At 37.2% G+C, this 18997-nt stretch overlaps 1 protein-coding gene across 1 annotated transcript in view; it reads right to left on the bottom strand.

The window, feature by feature from the left end:
- Window positions 1-1335: 1335 nt before the first annotated feature.
- The window catches only part of LOC115121841 (acid-sensing ion channel 1B-like), a 148943-nt gene continuing 131281 nt past the window's right edge, over window positions 1336-18997 (bottom strand). The window contains 4 exon segments of the mRNA XM_065004242.1: window positions 1336-3273; window positions 4630-4731; window positions 6172-6251; window positions 8861-8952. Coding sequence (XP_064860314.1) covers window positions 3178-3273; window positions 4630-4731; window positions 6172-6251; window positions 8861-8952 — 370 coding nt within the window. The 3' untranslated portion in view covers window positions 1336-3177.

Here is an 18997-nt window from a genome sequence, read left to right as displayed (position 1 = left end):
AGGATGAACCAACCTACCAATGGTGCTGCATCACTGAACCAAAAATTGAAACTGAAGCTGACAGTTGGTTGGAACTGAGAACAGAACAGATGGATGTACTGTAAAATCATAGTGAGATCAGGGCTGGCCCACTGACAATCTAGATAAAACTCCTGTTCAGGATATTTCCTATCCATCCTGTTGTCATCCTGCAGCTGAGAGTATAATTACATTTCTACTGCAGTTCAGTCCTGCAGCCGCAAAATACCAATGACGTTGTGTCAACAATACTGCAATTATACTGAAATACCCTCCCCCCTCAAATTAACGTTATGGTGTAAACGTCAACTATATTGAAATACCCCCCCTCAAATACTGACGTTGTGGTGTCAACTATACTGAAATACCCCCCTCAAATACTGACGTTGTGGTGTCAACTATACTGAAATAGCCCCCTCAAATACTGATGTTGTGGTGTCAACTATACTGAAATACCCCCCTTTCAAAAACGAACATTGTTGTGTCAACTATATTGAAATACCCTCCTCAAATACTAACGTTGGGTTGTGCAACTGTTGCAACTTCTGAAATGGTGTGCAACTACTGAAATACCCACCCTTCTCTTCAAATGAAGCAAGGTTTAAAAAATATAAAGTCAACTTTGAACAGTCTTATTAACCCTATCAGTCCTAAGAACACACCTGGTTTCAATCCCATTCATTACCTGTTGTGTATTTAATCACTCCTAGGTGGTTGTATAGGTGTTTGTATAGGTGTTTGTATAGGTGGTTGTATAGGTGGTTGTATAGGTGTTTGTATAGGTGGTTGTATAGGTGGTTGTATAGGTGTTTGTATAGGTGTTTGTATAGGTGTTTGTATAGGTGGTTGTATAGGTGTTTGTATAGGTGTTTGTATAGGTGGTTGTATAGGTGTTTGTATAGGTGTTTGTATAGGTGTTTGTATAGGTGGTTGTATAGGTGGTTGTATAGGTGTTTGTATAGGTGTTTGTATAGGTGTTTGTATAGGTGTTTGTATAGGTGTTTGTATAGGTGTTTGTATAGGTGTTTGTATAGGTGGTTGTATAGGTGGTTGTATAGGTGGTTGTATAGGTGTTTGTATAGGTGGTTGTATAGGTGGTTGTATAGGTGGTTGTATAGGTGGTTGTATAAGTGCGAGACGGGTCCTCATACCCATGTTTATTATGTATGTATATTTAGTGTTTGGAGCATTGTTTAGTGGACATATATTAAAAGGACTCCATTACACTCGTTTTACTCTCCTGCGCCTGACTTCCCTGCCACCTACACACACGGCTCTGACACACACACACAAGAAAAGGAGACCTCCATAGAATAATAAATGTTCAAAATGATATTTAAATTTTATTATAATATGCTTTGTTAGATAAATAGAACAGTCGGTAACCTGATGGAGACTGGACTATCAGGCAATATGTATGCTTACTGTAATACGGTTACAAAATACCTGCAACTTTCCCCAAATTCCCAGGTCTTCTGGGAAATCCCGGGCGAAGGATTTCCAGCCGGAAGATTCCCCTCCTGATTCCGGGGATTTCTGAAAAAAACCTGGAAATGTTGGGAAAGTTGCTGGAACCCTATTCTGTAGCAAAGAAAACAAACCCAAAAAACTGCTACACTGTAATAATAAAAAACCTTGGTATTATGAGAATATACATAAGAATTCATCTACTTTTTCTTTTACATCACCACCTCTACATATCGGTGTAATTGTGCTTTGATAATGACATATTTGCGACTAGAACACAGATACAGAACATTTCAAAACCCGCACAGAATTACAAGGGAAACCAAAATGAACTGATTTCTGGAAAACTTCCCACACACCCCTTATTGTCAGTCAAGACCACGAGTAAATGAATAGACTGGTAATAACACGTCTCACAAGCCATTCCTAAATCCCATGTCAAACCGTAGCCCCTACTACTCCCTAGGCACTGTAGAACTGAGAGGACAGGATAGGCGTACACAATGTGGAAGCTCTGTCTGTGACAGGTGGAATTGTCTCCATACAAGTACGTACGGCATAGTTGCTAGGGGATGATTTGGGATTATAGGATAGGGCACACATTTAACATGGATTAATGAAACAAGGCGTGTTGTTGGAATGAGGTTCAGCTGCTATCTGGTGGATTCAACCAGGCTGGTCACACAAACCAACACATTTCATTACACAAACTCACGCACGCACGCACGCACACGCACTATTAGGAGGGGAGCATCATCTTTTTCCTGTATCATCGAGGCAAACTTGGCAGCAATAATGCAAATGAAAAATAATTAAACAATTTTAAAAAAAAGGTAATACATGCAGAAGACGATATACAAGCATGCATTTACAAGATGAGACCTGAAAAGTTCACCATTACGTTTTTACTAAATGGTAGAGCTCTCTACTACCTTCTCCCTAAATGCTTCCACTACTCATCTTGATTGTTATTGATGTAACCCATTGTGGAGCTACATTCTCAAGACAGAAAGAGACTCCCACTGGAACTGTACCCCTACGAAGCATCACAGCAGTTACGGTGCTATATCTACAGTGGAGTTGAGTGAAGCACAACATTTCTCCACTGACCAGGGTTGGGGTCAATTCCATTCCAATTCAGTCAATTTGGGAAGTTAATTGTCTGAATTGAAATGGAATTGATCCCCATCATACTACTATCCTAATAGGCCAGCCATCAGCAACTGACAGCCAGGTGTTGGCTGTTATAAAGGCATGAGGCTCTGTTGATGTTTTTTGTACAGTGCTGTGTCTGTACACTAGTTAGATACATTTCCCATATCTGTCTGTCTGAGTGAGAAGTCCATATTTGCAGTGTGATCTTGAAGAGTAGAGTCTTCGTTTCCTGGTTCTATTCCAGACATAGAACATTCAGGATTTACTTTTGTGATTCCAAATTCCCAAAAATGTTCTGGAACTTTTACAGATATTTATGTTTGGAAAAATCTTCTTCTTCTCTCTTAATGTAATTGTTGTGATTGTTGATATTTTCGCCCTCCTCTCAGACAGTAAGAAAAGTTTCCATATTGAGAATCCGTTCACGTCAGATATTCTTGTTGTATGGTTGACTTTGGTTGCATACTGCCAGCCAGGTTATTCCTCCTTCCTCCTGTCCTGATTGGCTCAGGTATTTCCTGCTTTTTCCTGATTGGCTCAGCATGTGAAGTCTTCGAAGTTGCCCTGTGCTGGATGGTGAGGAAGCATGTTGGCAGGATACGAACCCGGTGTACGCAGGTTCTCACAGGGCGTCTGAGGGAAGAGAAGTGAACAAATGATCAGAAAAAAATGAAGGGAAGAAGAAAGGAGAGAGACAGAAATTAGAGGTTCTCACACAGAGCCCGAGGGATGAGCGAACAGGAAACACAGACAGGAATAAGAGGTTCTCACACAGAGCCCGAGGGATGAGCGAACAGGAAACACAGACAGGAATAAGAGGTTCTCACACAGAGCCCGAGGGATGAGCGAACAGGAAACACAGACAAGAATAAGAGGTTCTCACACAGAGCCCGAGGGATGAGCGAACAGGAAACACAGACAGGAATAAGAGGTTCTCACACAGAGCCCGAGGGATGAGCGAACAGGAAACACAGACAGGAATCAGAGGTTCTCACACAGAGCCCGAGGGATGAGCGAACAGGAAACACAGACAGGAATAAGAGGTTCTCACACAGAGCCCGAGGGATGAGCGAACAGGAAACACAGACAGGAATAAGAGGTTCTCACACAGAGCCCGAGGGATGAGCGAACAGGAAACACAGACAGGAATAAGAGGTTCTCACACAGAGCCCGAGGGATGAGCGAACAGGAAACACAGACAGGAATAAGAGGTTCTCACACAGAGCCCGAGGGATGAGTGAACAGGAAGGACAGACAGGAATAAGAGGTTCTCACACAGAGCCCAAGGGATGAGCGAACAGGAAGGACAGACAGGAATAAGAGGTTCTCACACAGAGCCCGAGAGATGAGCGAACAGGAAACACAGACAGGAATAAGACTTCCAGTAGTAGAGAGGAGTGAACATACTGTAGTGGAAAGAAACCAAAGAGAAAATACTGCCAAAAATCACCCTGCAAAAATCACCCTTTTCTTTTATAGTGCACTACTAAGTCTAAAGTAGTGAATAGGGTGCCATTTTGGGTAAGAAAGATGAAACAGGCTGGATTAAACGGAGGAATGCAGGGTAAAGGAGGATGATATAACTCCATGCAGCGAACCAACCATCTCTCTCTCTCTCTTTCCACAGAGGGTTCTACATGGTTCTATGTGAAACCAAAAAGGGTTCTCCCTGGAACCAAAAAGGAAACAGCCAAATAACCCTTTTGGAACCTTTTTTCCTAAGAGTGTACACTTGAAAATCAGAAGCTGTCACCCCCACCCAAAGCTCTCATTGTAAACCCACTAGGCCGGTCCTACAGACCATCCGTGATTAAATTGAAACCATTTCCACAATCTCTCACCTTCTCTTTTATCACTGTGCCTCTCTCTCTGTTTTATTTATTTATTTTTGTCTCCCTGTCTTCCCCCCCCTTATCTACCCTGTCTCGGTCCAACAATTTTTTCCAGACACTGCAAATACTTAGCCAGAGATAGAGCTGGCCTACTGACATGGCGCTTGACGTCCTCCAGACTCAGAGCTGCTCCCCGGTCGTTGCTGTTGCTGCGTTTGTGTTTCTTATTTGAGCACCGACACAGCTTGTACTTGATCACCTGCAAACAAGCAAACACAGTAGCTGGTCTTTGAAGCAGTGCCTCAGAGAACCAGACTTTTGGAATGCAGCCAACTGACTGTTCATCTGTTTTCCTTTATCTTTTACAAACTGCTGGTGAACAGGTTTCCCTGTTTATTACTGGATTCGTTTTGAGACAAATGAATATAGTAAAGAAAAAAGTGATATCATTCAAATACAATTGATGGTACATACACATAAATGATTTCCAGTGTCAGTAATGTTAACAATAATGAGATAAGCTACTGATCCCAGTTTATTCCAATTATTCCAAAAATGATTATTATTATTTGTATGTTTTATTTTATATAGATATAATGAATTATGAGTACATGAACATACAGTAAACAGAAAGACATCCTTGTTGAACAGGAAGTTATTCTACCCAGGGAGGTTGCTCCTCTGATACAAATCGACAGCAACAGAAGCATCCTACCTGAATCCCAACTACAATATGACTAAAATGTTCATGCAGTCAACAGTGCTGCGCCTGAGAGAGATGAGCTGCTTTCAGACACCTGGAAATGAATGCTCTGCAGGTTCGATTTAAAGTGGGCGGCTAGTTTCAACAGGATACAGGTAGTTCCCTTTTTATTAAGTGTAGCTTAAAAAACTTCCCTCTGGTGTTGTTTCCTCCAGACAGTTTTTAAACTGGTTAGCATTTACGGAGAATGCAGCAATGCTAGTGGAAATGGATTGTTTCCATGTGGCTGACTGGTTCTAAGGCCTGTGTCTGTCTAGCACTTAACTAGACATATTGCCCTGAGGGAATCATGTAAATGAAGGATATTTACATTTACATTGACATATATACTACCATAATCTAGAGGCAAACTTTCTCTAAGAAACCTAGATGCAAAACCCCAAGACATAAACTGTTTCAGGACACACCGGAAACTCCAAGACATAAACTGTTTCAGGACACACCGGAAACTCCAAGACATAAACTGTTTCAGGACACACCGGAAACCCCAAGACATAAACTGTTTCAGGACACACCGGAAACTCCAAGACATAAACTGTTTCAGGACACGGAAACCAAGACATAAACTGTTTCAGGACGGAAACCCCAAGACATAAACTGTTTCAGGACACACCGGAAACCCCAAGACATAAACTGTTTCAGGACACACCGGAAACCCCAAGACATAAACTGTTTCAGGACACACCGGAAACCCCAAGACATAAACTGTTGCAGGACACACCGGAAACTCCAAGACATAAACTGTTTCAGGACACACCGGAAACCCCAAGACATAAACTGTTTCAGGACACACCGGAAACCCCAAGACATAAACTGTTGCAGGACACACCGGAAACTCCAAGACATAAACTGTTTCAGGACACACCGGATAAGGTTTTGAAGAAAGATCTGACAGGAAACGTAGAAACATTTTACATTTACAAAATGAAGGCTTACCTCATATAGGTAGTCAAAGAGCTCCAAGATGGTGAGGATACTGGCTCCAATGAACAGACCCATCTGACCACCAATATCACCTGAAAACACACGGAGAGAACCATCTGACCACCAATATCACCTGAAAACACATGGAGAGAACCATCTGACCATCAATAGCACCTGAAAACACATGGAGAGAACCATCTGACCACCAATATCACCTGAAAACACATGGAGAGAACCATCTGACCACCAATATCACCTGAAAACACATAAAGAGAACCATCTGACCACCAATATCGCCTGAAAACACATGGAGAGAACCATCTGACCACCAATATCACCTGAAAACACATGGAGAGAACCATCTGACCACCAATATCACCTGAAAACACATGGAGAGAACCATCTGACCACCAATATCACCTGAAAACACATAAAGAGAACCATCTGACCACCAATATCACCTGAAAACACATGGAGAGAACCATCTGACCTCCAATATCACCTGAAAACACATGGAGAGAACCATCTGACCACCAATATCACCTGAAAACACATGGAGAGAACCATCTGACCACCAATATCACCTGAAAACACATGGAGAGAACCATCTGACCACCAATATCACCTGAAAACACATGGAGAGAACCATCTGACCACCAATATCACCTGAAATCACATGGAGAGAACCATCTGACCACCAATATCACCTGAAAACACATGGAGAGAACCATCTGACCACCAATATCACCTGAAAACACATGGAGAGAACCATCTGACCACCAATATCACCTGAAAACACATGGAGAGAACCATATGACCACCAATATCACCTGAAAACACATGGAGAGAACCATATGACCACCAATATCACCTGAAAACACATGGAGAGAACCATCTGACCACCAATATCACCTGAAAACACATGGAGAGAACCATATGACCACCAATATCACCTGAAAACACATGAAGAGAACCATCTGACCACCAATATCACCTGAAAACACATGGAGAGACCCATCTGACCACCAATATCACCTGAAAACACATGGAGAGAACCATCTGGCCACCAATATCACCTGAAAACACATGAAGAGACCCATCTGACCACCAATATCACCTGAAAACACACGAAGAGACCCATCTGACCACCAATATCACCTGAAAACACATGGAGAGAACCATCTGGCCACCAATATCACCTGAAAACACATGAAGAGAACCATCTGACCACCAATATCACCTGAAAACACATGGAGAGAACCATCTGACCACCAATATCACCTGAAAACACACGGAAAGAACCATATGACCACCAATATCACCTGAAAACACATGGAGAGAACCATCTGACCACCAATATCACCTGAAAACACATGAAGAGAACCATCTAACCACCAATATCACCTGAAAACACATAAAGAGAACCATCTGACCACCAATATCACCTGAAAACACATGGAGAGAACCATCTGACCACCAATATCACCTGAAAACACATGGAGAGAACCATCTGACCACCAATATCACCTGAAAACACATGGAGAGAACCATCTGACCACCAATATCACCTGAAAACACATAAAGAGAACCATCTGACCACCAATATCACCTGAAAACACATGGAGAGAACCATCTGACCTCCAATATCACCTGAAAACACACGGAAAGAACCATATGACCACCAATATCACCTGAAAACACATGGAGAGAACCATCTGACCTCCAATATCACCTGAAAACACACGGAAAGAACCATATGACCACCAATATCACCTGAAAACACATGGAGAGAACCATCTGACCACCAATATCACCTGAAAACACATGAAGAGAACCATCTAACCACCAATATCACCTGAAAACACATGGAGAGAACCATCTGACCACCAATATCACCTGAAAACACACGAAGAGAACCATATGACCACCAATATCACCTGAAAACACATGAAGAGACCCATCTGACCACCAATATCACCTGAAAACACATGAAGAGAACCATCTGACCACCAATATCACCTGAAAACACATAAAGAGAACCATCTGACCACCAATATCACCTGAAAACACATGAAGAGACCCATCTGACCACCAATATCACCTGAAAACACATGAAGAGACCCATCTGACCACCAATATCACCTGAAAACACATGGAGAGACCCATCTGACCACCAATATCACCTGAAAACACATGAAGAGACCCATCTGACCACCAAAATCACCTGGAAACACATGGAGAGAACCATATGACCACCAATATCACCTGAAAACACATGGAGAGAACCATCTGACCACCAATATCCCCTGAAAACACATGAAGAGACCCATCTGACCACCAATATCACCTGAAAACACATGGAGAGAACCATCTGACCACCAATATCACCTGAAAACACATGGAGAGAACCATCTGACCACCAATATCACCTGAAAACACATGACATACATGATGAAACATGCATGATGGAAAATAGGCAACGGCTTTGTGTCCGAAACCTGAAACGTTGGTTCCATAGTAAATTAAGTAATATTGATTTCATGTTTGTATTCACAGGCTAAAACATAATTGAAAAATGTTGTACTCAGCTATAACGACACACCTCAGGGTGGTTCAAATCAATTTAATTAAAACTTATAATAACTGTATTTGCTATTTTGTTCAGCAATTTCCGATCAACTGCTGACCAGCATTTTCTTACCCAGCAACCCTGCGAACTCGTAAGCTTTCGTCTGCTCGATGGTCTCGTAGTTCAGAGCCTCAAAGAAGATATCCAGAACCAGGATGTTATCACTGTCAACCAAGAGGAGAGGGAAGAGAGGAAGAAGAAGATAACTTATTGTCTAAAATGACACAGCTATTACTATTTTTGTTTTCTACTAACCCCCTAAGACACCCAGACTTTAAAGACACAGCTATTAGTATTTTTGTTTTCTCCTAACCCCCTAAGACACCCAGACCTTAAAGACCTTAAAGACACAGCTATTAGTATTTTTGTTTTCTCCTAACCCCCTAAGACACCCAGACCTTAAAGACCTTAAAGACACAGCTATTAGTATTTTTGTTTTCTCCTAACCCCCTAAGACACCCAGACCTTAAAGACCTTAAAGACACAGCTATTACTATTTTTGTTTTCTCCTAACCCCCTAAGACACCCAGACCTTAAAGACACAGCTATTAGTATTTTTTGTTTTCTACTAACCCCCTAAGACACCCAGACCTTAAAGACCTTAAAGACACAGCTATTAGTATTTTTGTTTTCTCCTAACCCCCTAAGACACCCAGACCTTAAAGACACAGCTATTAGTATTTTTGTTCTCTCCTAACCCCCTAAGACACCCAGACTTTAAAGACACAGCTATTAGTATTTTTGTTTTCTCCTAACCCCCTAAGACACCCAGACCTTAAAGACACAGCTATTAGTATTTTTGTTTTCTCCTAACCCCCTAAGACACCCAGACCTTAAAGACCTTAAAGACACAGCTATTAGTATTTTTGTTTTCTCCTAACCCCCTAAGACACCCAGACCTTAAAGACACAGCTATTAGTATTTTTGTTCTCTCCTAACCCCCTAAGACACCCAGACTTTAAAGACACAGCTATTAGTATTTTTGTTTTCTCCTAACCCCCTAAGACACCCAGACCTTAAAGACCTTAAAGACACAGCTATTAGTATTTTTGTTTTCTCCTAACCCCCTAAGACACCCAGACCTTAAAGACCTTAAAGACACAGCTATTAGTATTTTTGTTTTCTCCTAACCCCCTAACACACCCAGACCTTAAAGACCTTAAAGACACAGCTATTACTATTTTTGTTTTCTCCTAACCCCCTAAGACACCCAGACCTTAAAGACCTTAAAGACACAGCTATTACTATTTTTGTTTTCTCCTAACCCCCTAAGACACCCAGACCTTAAAGACACAGCTATTAGTATTTTTGTTTTCTCCTAACCCCCTAACACACCCAGACCTTAAAGACCTTAAAGACACAGCTATTAGTATTTTTGTTTTCTCCTAACCCCCTAAGACACCCAGACCTTAAAGACACAGCTATTAGTATTTTTGTTCTCTCCTAACCCCCTAAGACACCCAGACTTTAAAGACACAGCTATTAGTATTTTTGTTTTCTCCTAACCCCCTAAGACACCCAGACCTTAAAGACCTTAAAGACACAGCTATTAGTATTTTTGTTTTCTCCTAACCCCCTAAGACACCCAGACCTTAAAGACCTTAAAGACACAGCTATTAGTATTTTTGTTTTCTCCTAACCCCCTAAGACACCCAGACCTTAAAGACACAGCTATTAGTATTTTTGTTCTCTCCTAACCCCCTAAGACACCCAGACTTTAAAGACACAGCTATTAGTATTTTTGTTTTCTCCTAACCCCCTAAGACACCCAGACCTTAAAGACCTTAAAGACACAGCTATTAGTATTTTTGTTTTCTCCTAACCCCCTAAGACACCCAGACCTTAAAGACACAGCTATTAGTATTTTTTTGTTTTCTACTAACCCCCTAAGACACCCAGACCTTAAAGACCTTAAAGATACAGCTATTAGTATTTTTGTTTTCTCCTAACCCCCTAAGACACCCAGACCTTAAAGACACAGCTATTATTATTTTTGTTCTCTCCTAACCCCCTAAGACACCCAGACCTTAAAGACACAGCTATTAGTATTTTTGTTCTCTCCTAACCCCCTAAGACACCCAGACCTTAAAGACACAGCTATTAGTATTTTTGTTCTCTCCTAACCCGCTAAGACACCCAGACCTTAAAGACACAGCTATTAGTATTTTTGTTCTCTCCTAACCCACTAAGACACCCAGACCTTAAAGACACGGTGCAGCACCCCTGGAGCAGTTTCGGGGTTAAGTGTCTTGATCAAGGACACAACAGCAGGAGACGGCATCTAGGAACCGTCAATAAAACCAACAGGTCCACTTCATACTTAATACCCACATCTAACAGCAATTGAGCATTGATTGGCACGGCAGGCTGTCCCTCTCCTCGCCTGCATGATTTCCTGTTTCTAATCTTCAGATAGATGACTGAGCAGATGTGTCAGGTTGAGCAAATCATTTGTGGTCGTGCGTGTGCATGTCTGTGTAGTTTGCCTTCAGATAATTTCCTCCTGGCTTGGATCCGCCATTGAGGGAAACATACGAAGGAAATGTTTCCTGTTGTGATTTCACTGTACTGAATTATACACTATATATACAAAAGTATGTGGACACCATTTCAAATGAGTGGATTCGAGTAATTCAGCCACACCGTTACTGACAGGTGAATAAAATAGAACACACAGCCATGCAATCTCCTTAGACAAACATTAGCAGTAGAATGGTCTTACTGAAGACCTCAGTGACTTTCAACGTGGCACAGTACATGTAGGATGACACCTTTCCAACAAATCAGTTTGTCAAATGTCTGCCCTGCTAGAGCTGCCCCGGTCCACTGTAAGTGCTGTTGTTGTGAAGTGGAAAAGTCTAGGAGGAACAATGTCTCAGCCATGAAGTGGTAGGCCACACAAGCTCACAGAACGAAACCGCCGTGTACAGAAGCATGTAGCGTGTACAAATCGTCTGCCCTTGGTTGCAACATTCACTACTGAGTTCCAAACTGCCTTTACAAGCAACGTCAGCACAAGAACTATTCGTCGGGAGCTTCATGAATTGGGTTTCCATGGCCGAGCAGCTGTACACAAGCCTAAGATCACGATGTGCAATGCCAAGCGTCAGCTGAAGTGGCGTAAAGCTCGCCGTCATTGGACTCTGGAGCAGTGGGAACGCATTCTCTGGAGTGATGAATCACGCTTCACCGTCTGGCAGTCCGACGGATGAATCTGGGCTTGGTGGATGCCAGGAGAACGCTACCAGACCGACAACGGTAAAGTTTGGTGGAGGAGAAATAATGGTCTGGGGCTATTTTTCATGGTTCGGGCTAGGCCCCATAGTTCCAGTGTAGGGAAATCTTAAAACAGAAATGGTTTGTTGAGATCGGTGTAGAAGAACTTGACTGGTCTGCACAGAACCCTGACCTCAACCCCATCGAACACCTTTGAGATGAATTGGAACGCCGACTGCGAGCCAGGCCTAATCGCCCAACATCAGTGGCCAAACTCACTAATGCTCTTGTGGCTGATTGGAAGGAAGTTCCCGCAGCAATGTTCCAACATCTAGTGGAAAGCCTTCCCAGATGAGAAGAGGCTGTTATAGCAGCAATGTTCCAACATCTAGTGGAAAGCCTTCCCAGATGAGAAGAGGCTGTTATAGCAGCTCCATTTTAATGCCCATGAATTTGGAACAAGATGTTCGACAAGCAGGTGTCCACATACCTTTGGCAACTCTCTCTCTCATCACTCTTTCCCTCTCTCATCTCTTGTCTGTAAAATGTCAAGCAGGGATTACTGTACATCAAGGAAGGCCTCGGGCACAGTGGATTATTTCGTTTCTGAATATCTGGTAAACAAGTGTTGTGTCGAAACTACAGGAATCCAAATGCAGGGCAAGTTAGACTCCTAGTGTGCATCCCAAAACTGCACCCTATTCCCTAAATAGTGCACTACTTTTGACCAGGGCTACATAGGGAATACGGTGCCAATTGGAACCATCAGCACTACAGCTGTTTCTCTTTGACGATAAATCAGCAGGTACATGTTTTAATACCTCTATCATGGCTTTGACATAACTAAAATCACAGTAAATCTACAGTCAATCAGAAAATACTTTTGATGTTCACAAACAAGACTTTGTGACTCAGGCAAATCTGAGTCACATATAGAATGTAGAACATGTATAATCTGAATCACATATAGAATGTAGAGCATGTATAATCTGAATCATTTATAGAATGTAGAACATGTATAATCTGAATCACATATAGAATGTAGAGCATGTATAATCTGAATCACATATAGAATGTAGAACATGTATAATCTGAGTCACATATAGAATGTAGAACATGTATAATCTGAATCACATATAGAATGTAGAGCATGTATAATCTGAATCATTTATAGAATGTAGAACACATATAATCTGAATCATTTATAGAATGTAGAGCATGTATAATCTGAATCACATATAGAATGTAGAGCATGTATAATCTGAATCATTTATAGAATGTAGAACATGTATAATCTGAATCACATATAGAATGTAGAGCATGTATAATCTGAATCATTTATAGAATGTAGAACACGTATAATCTGAATCACATATAGAATGTAGAGCATGTATAATCTGAATCACATATAGAATGTAGAACATGTATAATCTGAATCACATATAGAATGTAGAGCATGTATAATCTGAATCAAATATAGAATGTAGAACATGTATAATCTGAATCACATATAGAATGTAGAACATGTATAATCTGAATCACATACAGAATGTAGAGCATGTATAATCTGAATCACATATAGAATGTAGAGCATGTATAATCTGAATCACATATAGAATGTAGAACATGTATAATCTGAATCATTTATAGAATGTAGAACATGTATAATCTGAATCATTTATAGAATGTAGAACATGTATAATCTGAATCACATGTAGAATGTAGAACATGTATAATCTGAATCACATATAGAATGTAGAACATGTATAATCTGAATCACATATAGAATGTAGAACATGTATAATCTGAATCACTTATAGAATGTAGAACACGTATAATCTGAATCACATATAGAATGTAGAACATGTATAATCTGAATCACATATAGAATGTAGAACATGTATAATCTGAATCACATATAGAATGTAGAACATGTATAATCTGAATCACATATAGAATGTCGAACACGTATAATCTGAATCATTTATAGAATGTAGAACACATATAATCTGAATCATTTATAGAATGTAGAGCATGTATAATCTGAATCACATATAGAATGTAGAGCATGTATAATCTGAATCATTTATAGAATGTAGAACACATATAATCTGAATCACATATAGAATGTAGAGCATGTATAATCTGAATAACATATAGAATGTAGAACATGTATAATCTGAATCACATATAGAATGTAGAACATGTATAATCTGAATCATTTATAGAATGTAGAACATGTATAATCTGAATCACATATAGAATGTAGAGCATGTATAATCTGAATCACATATAGAATGTAGAACATGTATAATCTGAATCATTTATAGAATGTAGAACATGTATAATCTGAATCACATATAGAACGTAGAGCATGTATAATCTGAATCATTTATAGAATGTAGAGCATGTATAATCTGAATCATTTATAGAATGTAGAACAAGTATAATCTGAATCATTTATAGAATGTAGAACATGTATAATCTGAATCACATATAGAATGTAGAGCATGTATAATCTGAATCACATATAGAATGTAGAACATGTAAAATCTGAATCACATATAGAATGTAGAACATGTATAATCTGAATCACATATAGAATGTAGAACATGTATAATCTGAATCATTTATAGAATGTAGAACATGTATAATCTGAATAATTTATAGAATGTAGAACACGTATAATCTGAATCATTTATAGAATGTAGAACATGTATAATCTGAATCATTTATAGAATGTAGAGCATGTATAATCTGAATCACATATAGAATGTAGAACATGTATAATTTGAATCACATATAGAATGTAGAGCATGTATAATCTGAATCACATATAGAATGTAGAACATGTATAATCTGAATCACATATAGAATGTAGAACACGTATAATCTGAATCATTTATAGAATGTAGAGCATGTATAATCTGAATCACATATAGAATGTAGAACATGTATAATCTGAATCACATATAGAATGTAGAACATGTATAATCTGAATCATTTATAGAATGTAGAACATGTATAATCTGAGTCACATATAGAATGTAGAGCATGTATAATCTGAATCACATATAGAATGTAGAACATGTATAATCTGAATCATTTATAGAATGTAGAACATGTCAAATCTGAATCACATATAGAATGTAGAACATGTATAATCTGAATCACATATAGAATGTAGAGCATGTATAATCTGAATCATTTATAGAATGTAGAACACATATAATCTGAATCATTTATAGAATGTAGAACATGTATAATCTGAATCACATATAGAATGTAGAACACGTATAATCTGAATCATTTATAGAATGTAGAGCATGTATAATCTGAATCACATATAGAATGTAGAGCATGTATAATCTGAATCATTTATAGAATGTAGAACACATATAATCTGAATCACATATAGAATGTAGAGCATGTATAATCTGAATCACATATAGAATGTAGAACATGTATAATCTGAATCACATATAGAATGTAGAACATGTATAATCTGAATCATTTATAGAATGTAGAACATGTATAATCTGAATCACATATAGAATGTACAACATGTATAATCTGAATCACATATAGAACGTAGAGCATGTATAATCTGAATCATTTATAGAATGTAGAGCATGTATAATCTGAATCATTTATAGAATGTAGAACAAGTATAATCTGAATCATTTATAGAATGTAGAACATGTATAATCTGAATCACATATAGAATGTAGAACATGTAAAATCTGAATCACACACATATAGAATGTAGAACATGTATAATCTGAATCACATATAGAATGTAGAACATGTATAATCTGAATAATTTATAGAATGTAGAACATGTATAATCTGAATAATTTATAGAATGTAGAACACGTATAATCTGAATCATTTATAGAATGTAGAGCATGTATAATCTGAATCACATATAGAATGTAGAACATGTATAATTTGAATCACATATAGAATGTAGAGCATGTATAATCTGAATCACATATAGAATGTAGAACATGTATAATCTGAATCACATATAGAATGTAGAACACGTATAATCTGAATCATTTATAGAATGTAGAGCATGTATAATCTGAATCACATATAGAATGTAGAACATGTATAATCTGAATCACATATAGAATGTAGAACATGTATAATCTGAATCATTTATAGAATGTAGAACATGTATAATCTGAGTCACATATAGAATGTAGAGCATGTATAATCTGAATCACATATAGAATGTAGAACATGTATAATCTGAATCATTTATAGAATGTAGAACATGTAAAATCTGAATCACATATAGAATGTAGAACATGTATAATCTGAATCACATATAGAATGTAGAGCATGTATAATCTGAATCATTTATAGAATGTAGAACACATATAATCTGAATCACATATAGAATGTAGAGCATGTATAATCTGAATCACATATAGAATGTAGAGCATGTATAATCTGAATCATTTATAGAATGTAGAACACATATAATCTGAATCACATATAGAATGTAGAACATGTATAATCTGAATCATTTATAGAATGTAGAACATGTATAATCTGAATCACATATAGAATGTAGAACAGATATAATCTGAATCACATATAGAATGTAGAGCATGTATAATCTGAATCACATATAGAATGTAGAGCATGTATAATCTGAATCATTTATAGAATGTAGAACACATATAATCTGAATCACATATAGAATGTAGAGCATGTATAATCTGAATCACATATAGAATGTAGAACATGTATAATCTGAATCACATATATAATGTAGAACATGTATAATCTGAATCAGTTATAGAATGTAGAACACATATAATCTGAATCACATATAGAATGTAGAGCATGTATAATCTGAATCACATATAGAATGTAGAGCATGTATAATCTGAATCATTTATAGAATGTAGAACACATATAATCTGAATCACATATAGAATGTAGAACATGTATAATCTGAATCATTTATAGAATGTAGAACATGTAAAATCTGAATCACATATAGAACGTAGAGCATGTATAATCTGAATCATTTATAGAATGTAGAGCATGTATAATCTGAATCATTTATAGAATGTAGAACAAGTATAATCTGAATCATTTATAGAATGTAGAACATGTATAATCTGAATCACATATAGAATGTAGAACATGTAAAATCTGAATCACACACATATAGAATGTAGAACATGTATAATCTGAATCACATATAGAATGTAGAACATGTATAATCTGAATCATTTATAGAATGTAGAACATGTCAAATCTGAATCACATATAGAATGTAGAACATGTATAATCTGAATCACATATAGAATGTAGAACATGTATAATCTGAATCACATATAGAATGTAGAACATGTATAATCTGAATCACATATAGAATGTAGAACATGTATAATCTGATTCATTTATAGAATGTAGAACATGTATAATCTGAATCACATATAGAATGTAGAGCATGTATAATCTGAATCATTTATAGAATGTAGAACACATATAATCTGAATCATTTATAGAATGTAGAACATGTATAATCTGAATCACATATAGAATGTAGAACACGTATAATCTGAATCATTTATAGAATGTAGAGCATGTATAATCTGAATCACATATAGAATGTAGAGCATGTATAATCTGAATCATTTATAGAATGTAGAACACATATAATCTGAATCACATATAGAATGTAGAGCATGTATAATCTGAATCACATATAGAATGTAGAACATGTATAATCTGAATCACATATAGAATGTAGAACATGTATAATCTGAATCATTTATAGAATGTAGAACATGTATAATCTGAATCACATATAGAATGTACAACATGTATAATCTGAATCACATATAGAATGTAGAGCATGTATAATCTGAATCATTTATAGAATGTAGAGCATGTATAATCTGAATCATTTATAGAATGTAGAACAAGTATAATCTGAATCATTTATAGAATGTAGAACATGTATAATCTGAATCACATATAGAATGTAGAACATGTAAAATCTGAATCACACACATATAGAATGTAGAACATGTATAATCTGAATCACATATAGAATGTAGAACATGTATAATCTGAATAATTTATAGAATGTAGAACATGTATAATCTGAATAATTTATAGAATGTAGAAGTATAATCTGAATCATTTATAGAATGTAGAGCATGTATAATCTGAATCACATATAGAATGTAGAACATGTATAATTTGAATCACATATAGAATGTAGAGCATGTATAATCTGAATCACATATAGAATGTAGAACATGTATAATCTGAATCACATATAGAATGTAGAACACGTATAATCTGAATCATTTATAGAATGTAGAGCATGTATAATCTGAATCACATATAGAATGTAGAACATGTATAATCTGAATCACATATAGAATGTAGAACATGTATAATCTGAATCATTTATAGAATGTAGAACATGTATAATCTGAATCACATATAGAATGTAGAGCATGTATAATCTGAATCACATATAGAATGTAGAACATGTATAATCTGAATCATTTATAGAATGTAGAACATGTAAAATCTGAATCACATATAGAATGTAGAACATGTATAATCTGAATCACATATAGAATGTAGAGCATGTATAATCTGAATCATTTATAGAATGTAGAACACATATAATCTGAATCACATATAGAATGTAGAGCATGTATAATCTGAATCACATATAGAATGTAGAGCATGTATAATCTGAATCATTTATAGAATTAGAACACATATAATCTGAATCACATATAGAATGTAGAACATGTATAATCTGAATCATTTATAGAATGTAGAACATGTAAAATCTGAATCACATATAGAATGTAGAACATGTATAATCTGAATCACATATAGAATGTAGAGCATGTATAATCTGAATCATTTATAGAATGTAGAACACATATAATCTGAATCACATATAGAATGTAGAGCATGTATAATCTGAATCACATA

This window comes from Oncorhynchus nerka, linkage group LG2 (assembly GCF_034236695.1).
Source record: "Oncorhynchus nerka isolate Pitt River linkage group LG2, Oner_Uvic_2.0, whole genome shotgun sequence".
Classification (NCBI taxonomy): domain Eukaryota; kingdom Metazoa; phylum Chordata; class Actinopteri; order Salmoniformes; family Salmonidae; genus Oncorhynchus; species Oncorhynchus nerka.
Note: the sequence above shows the minus strand (reverse complement) of the source record. Positions and strands in the feature narration are given on the sequence as shown.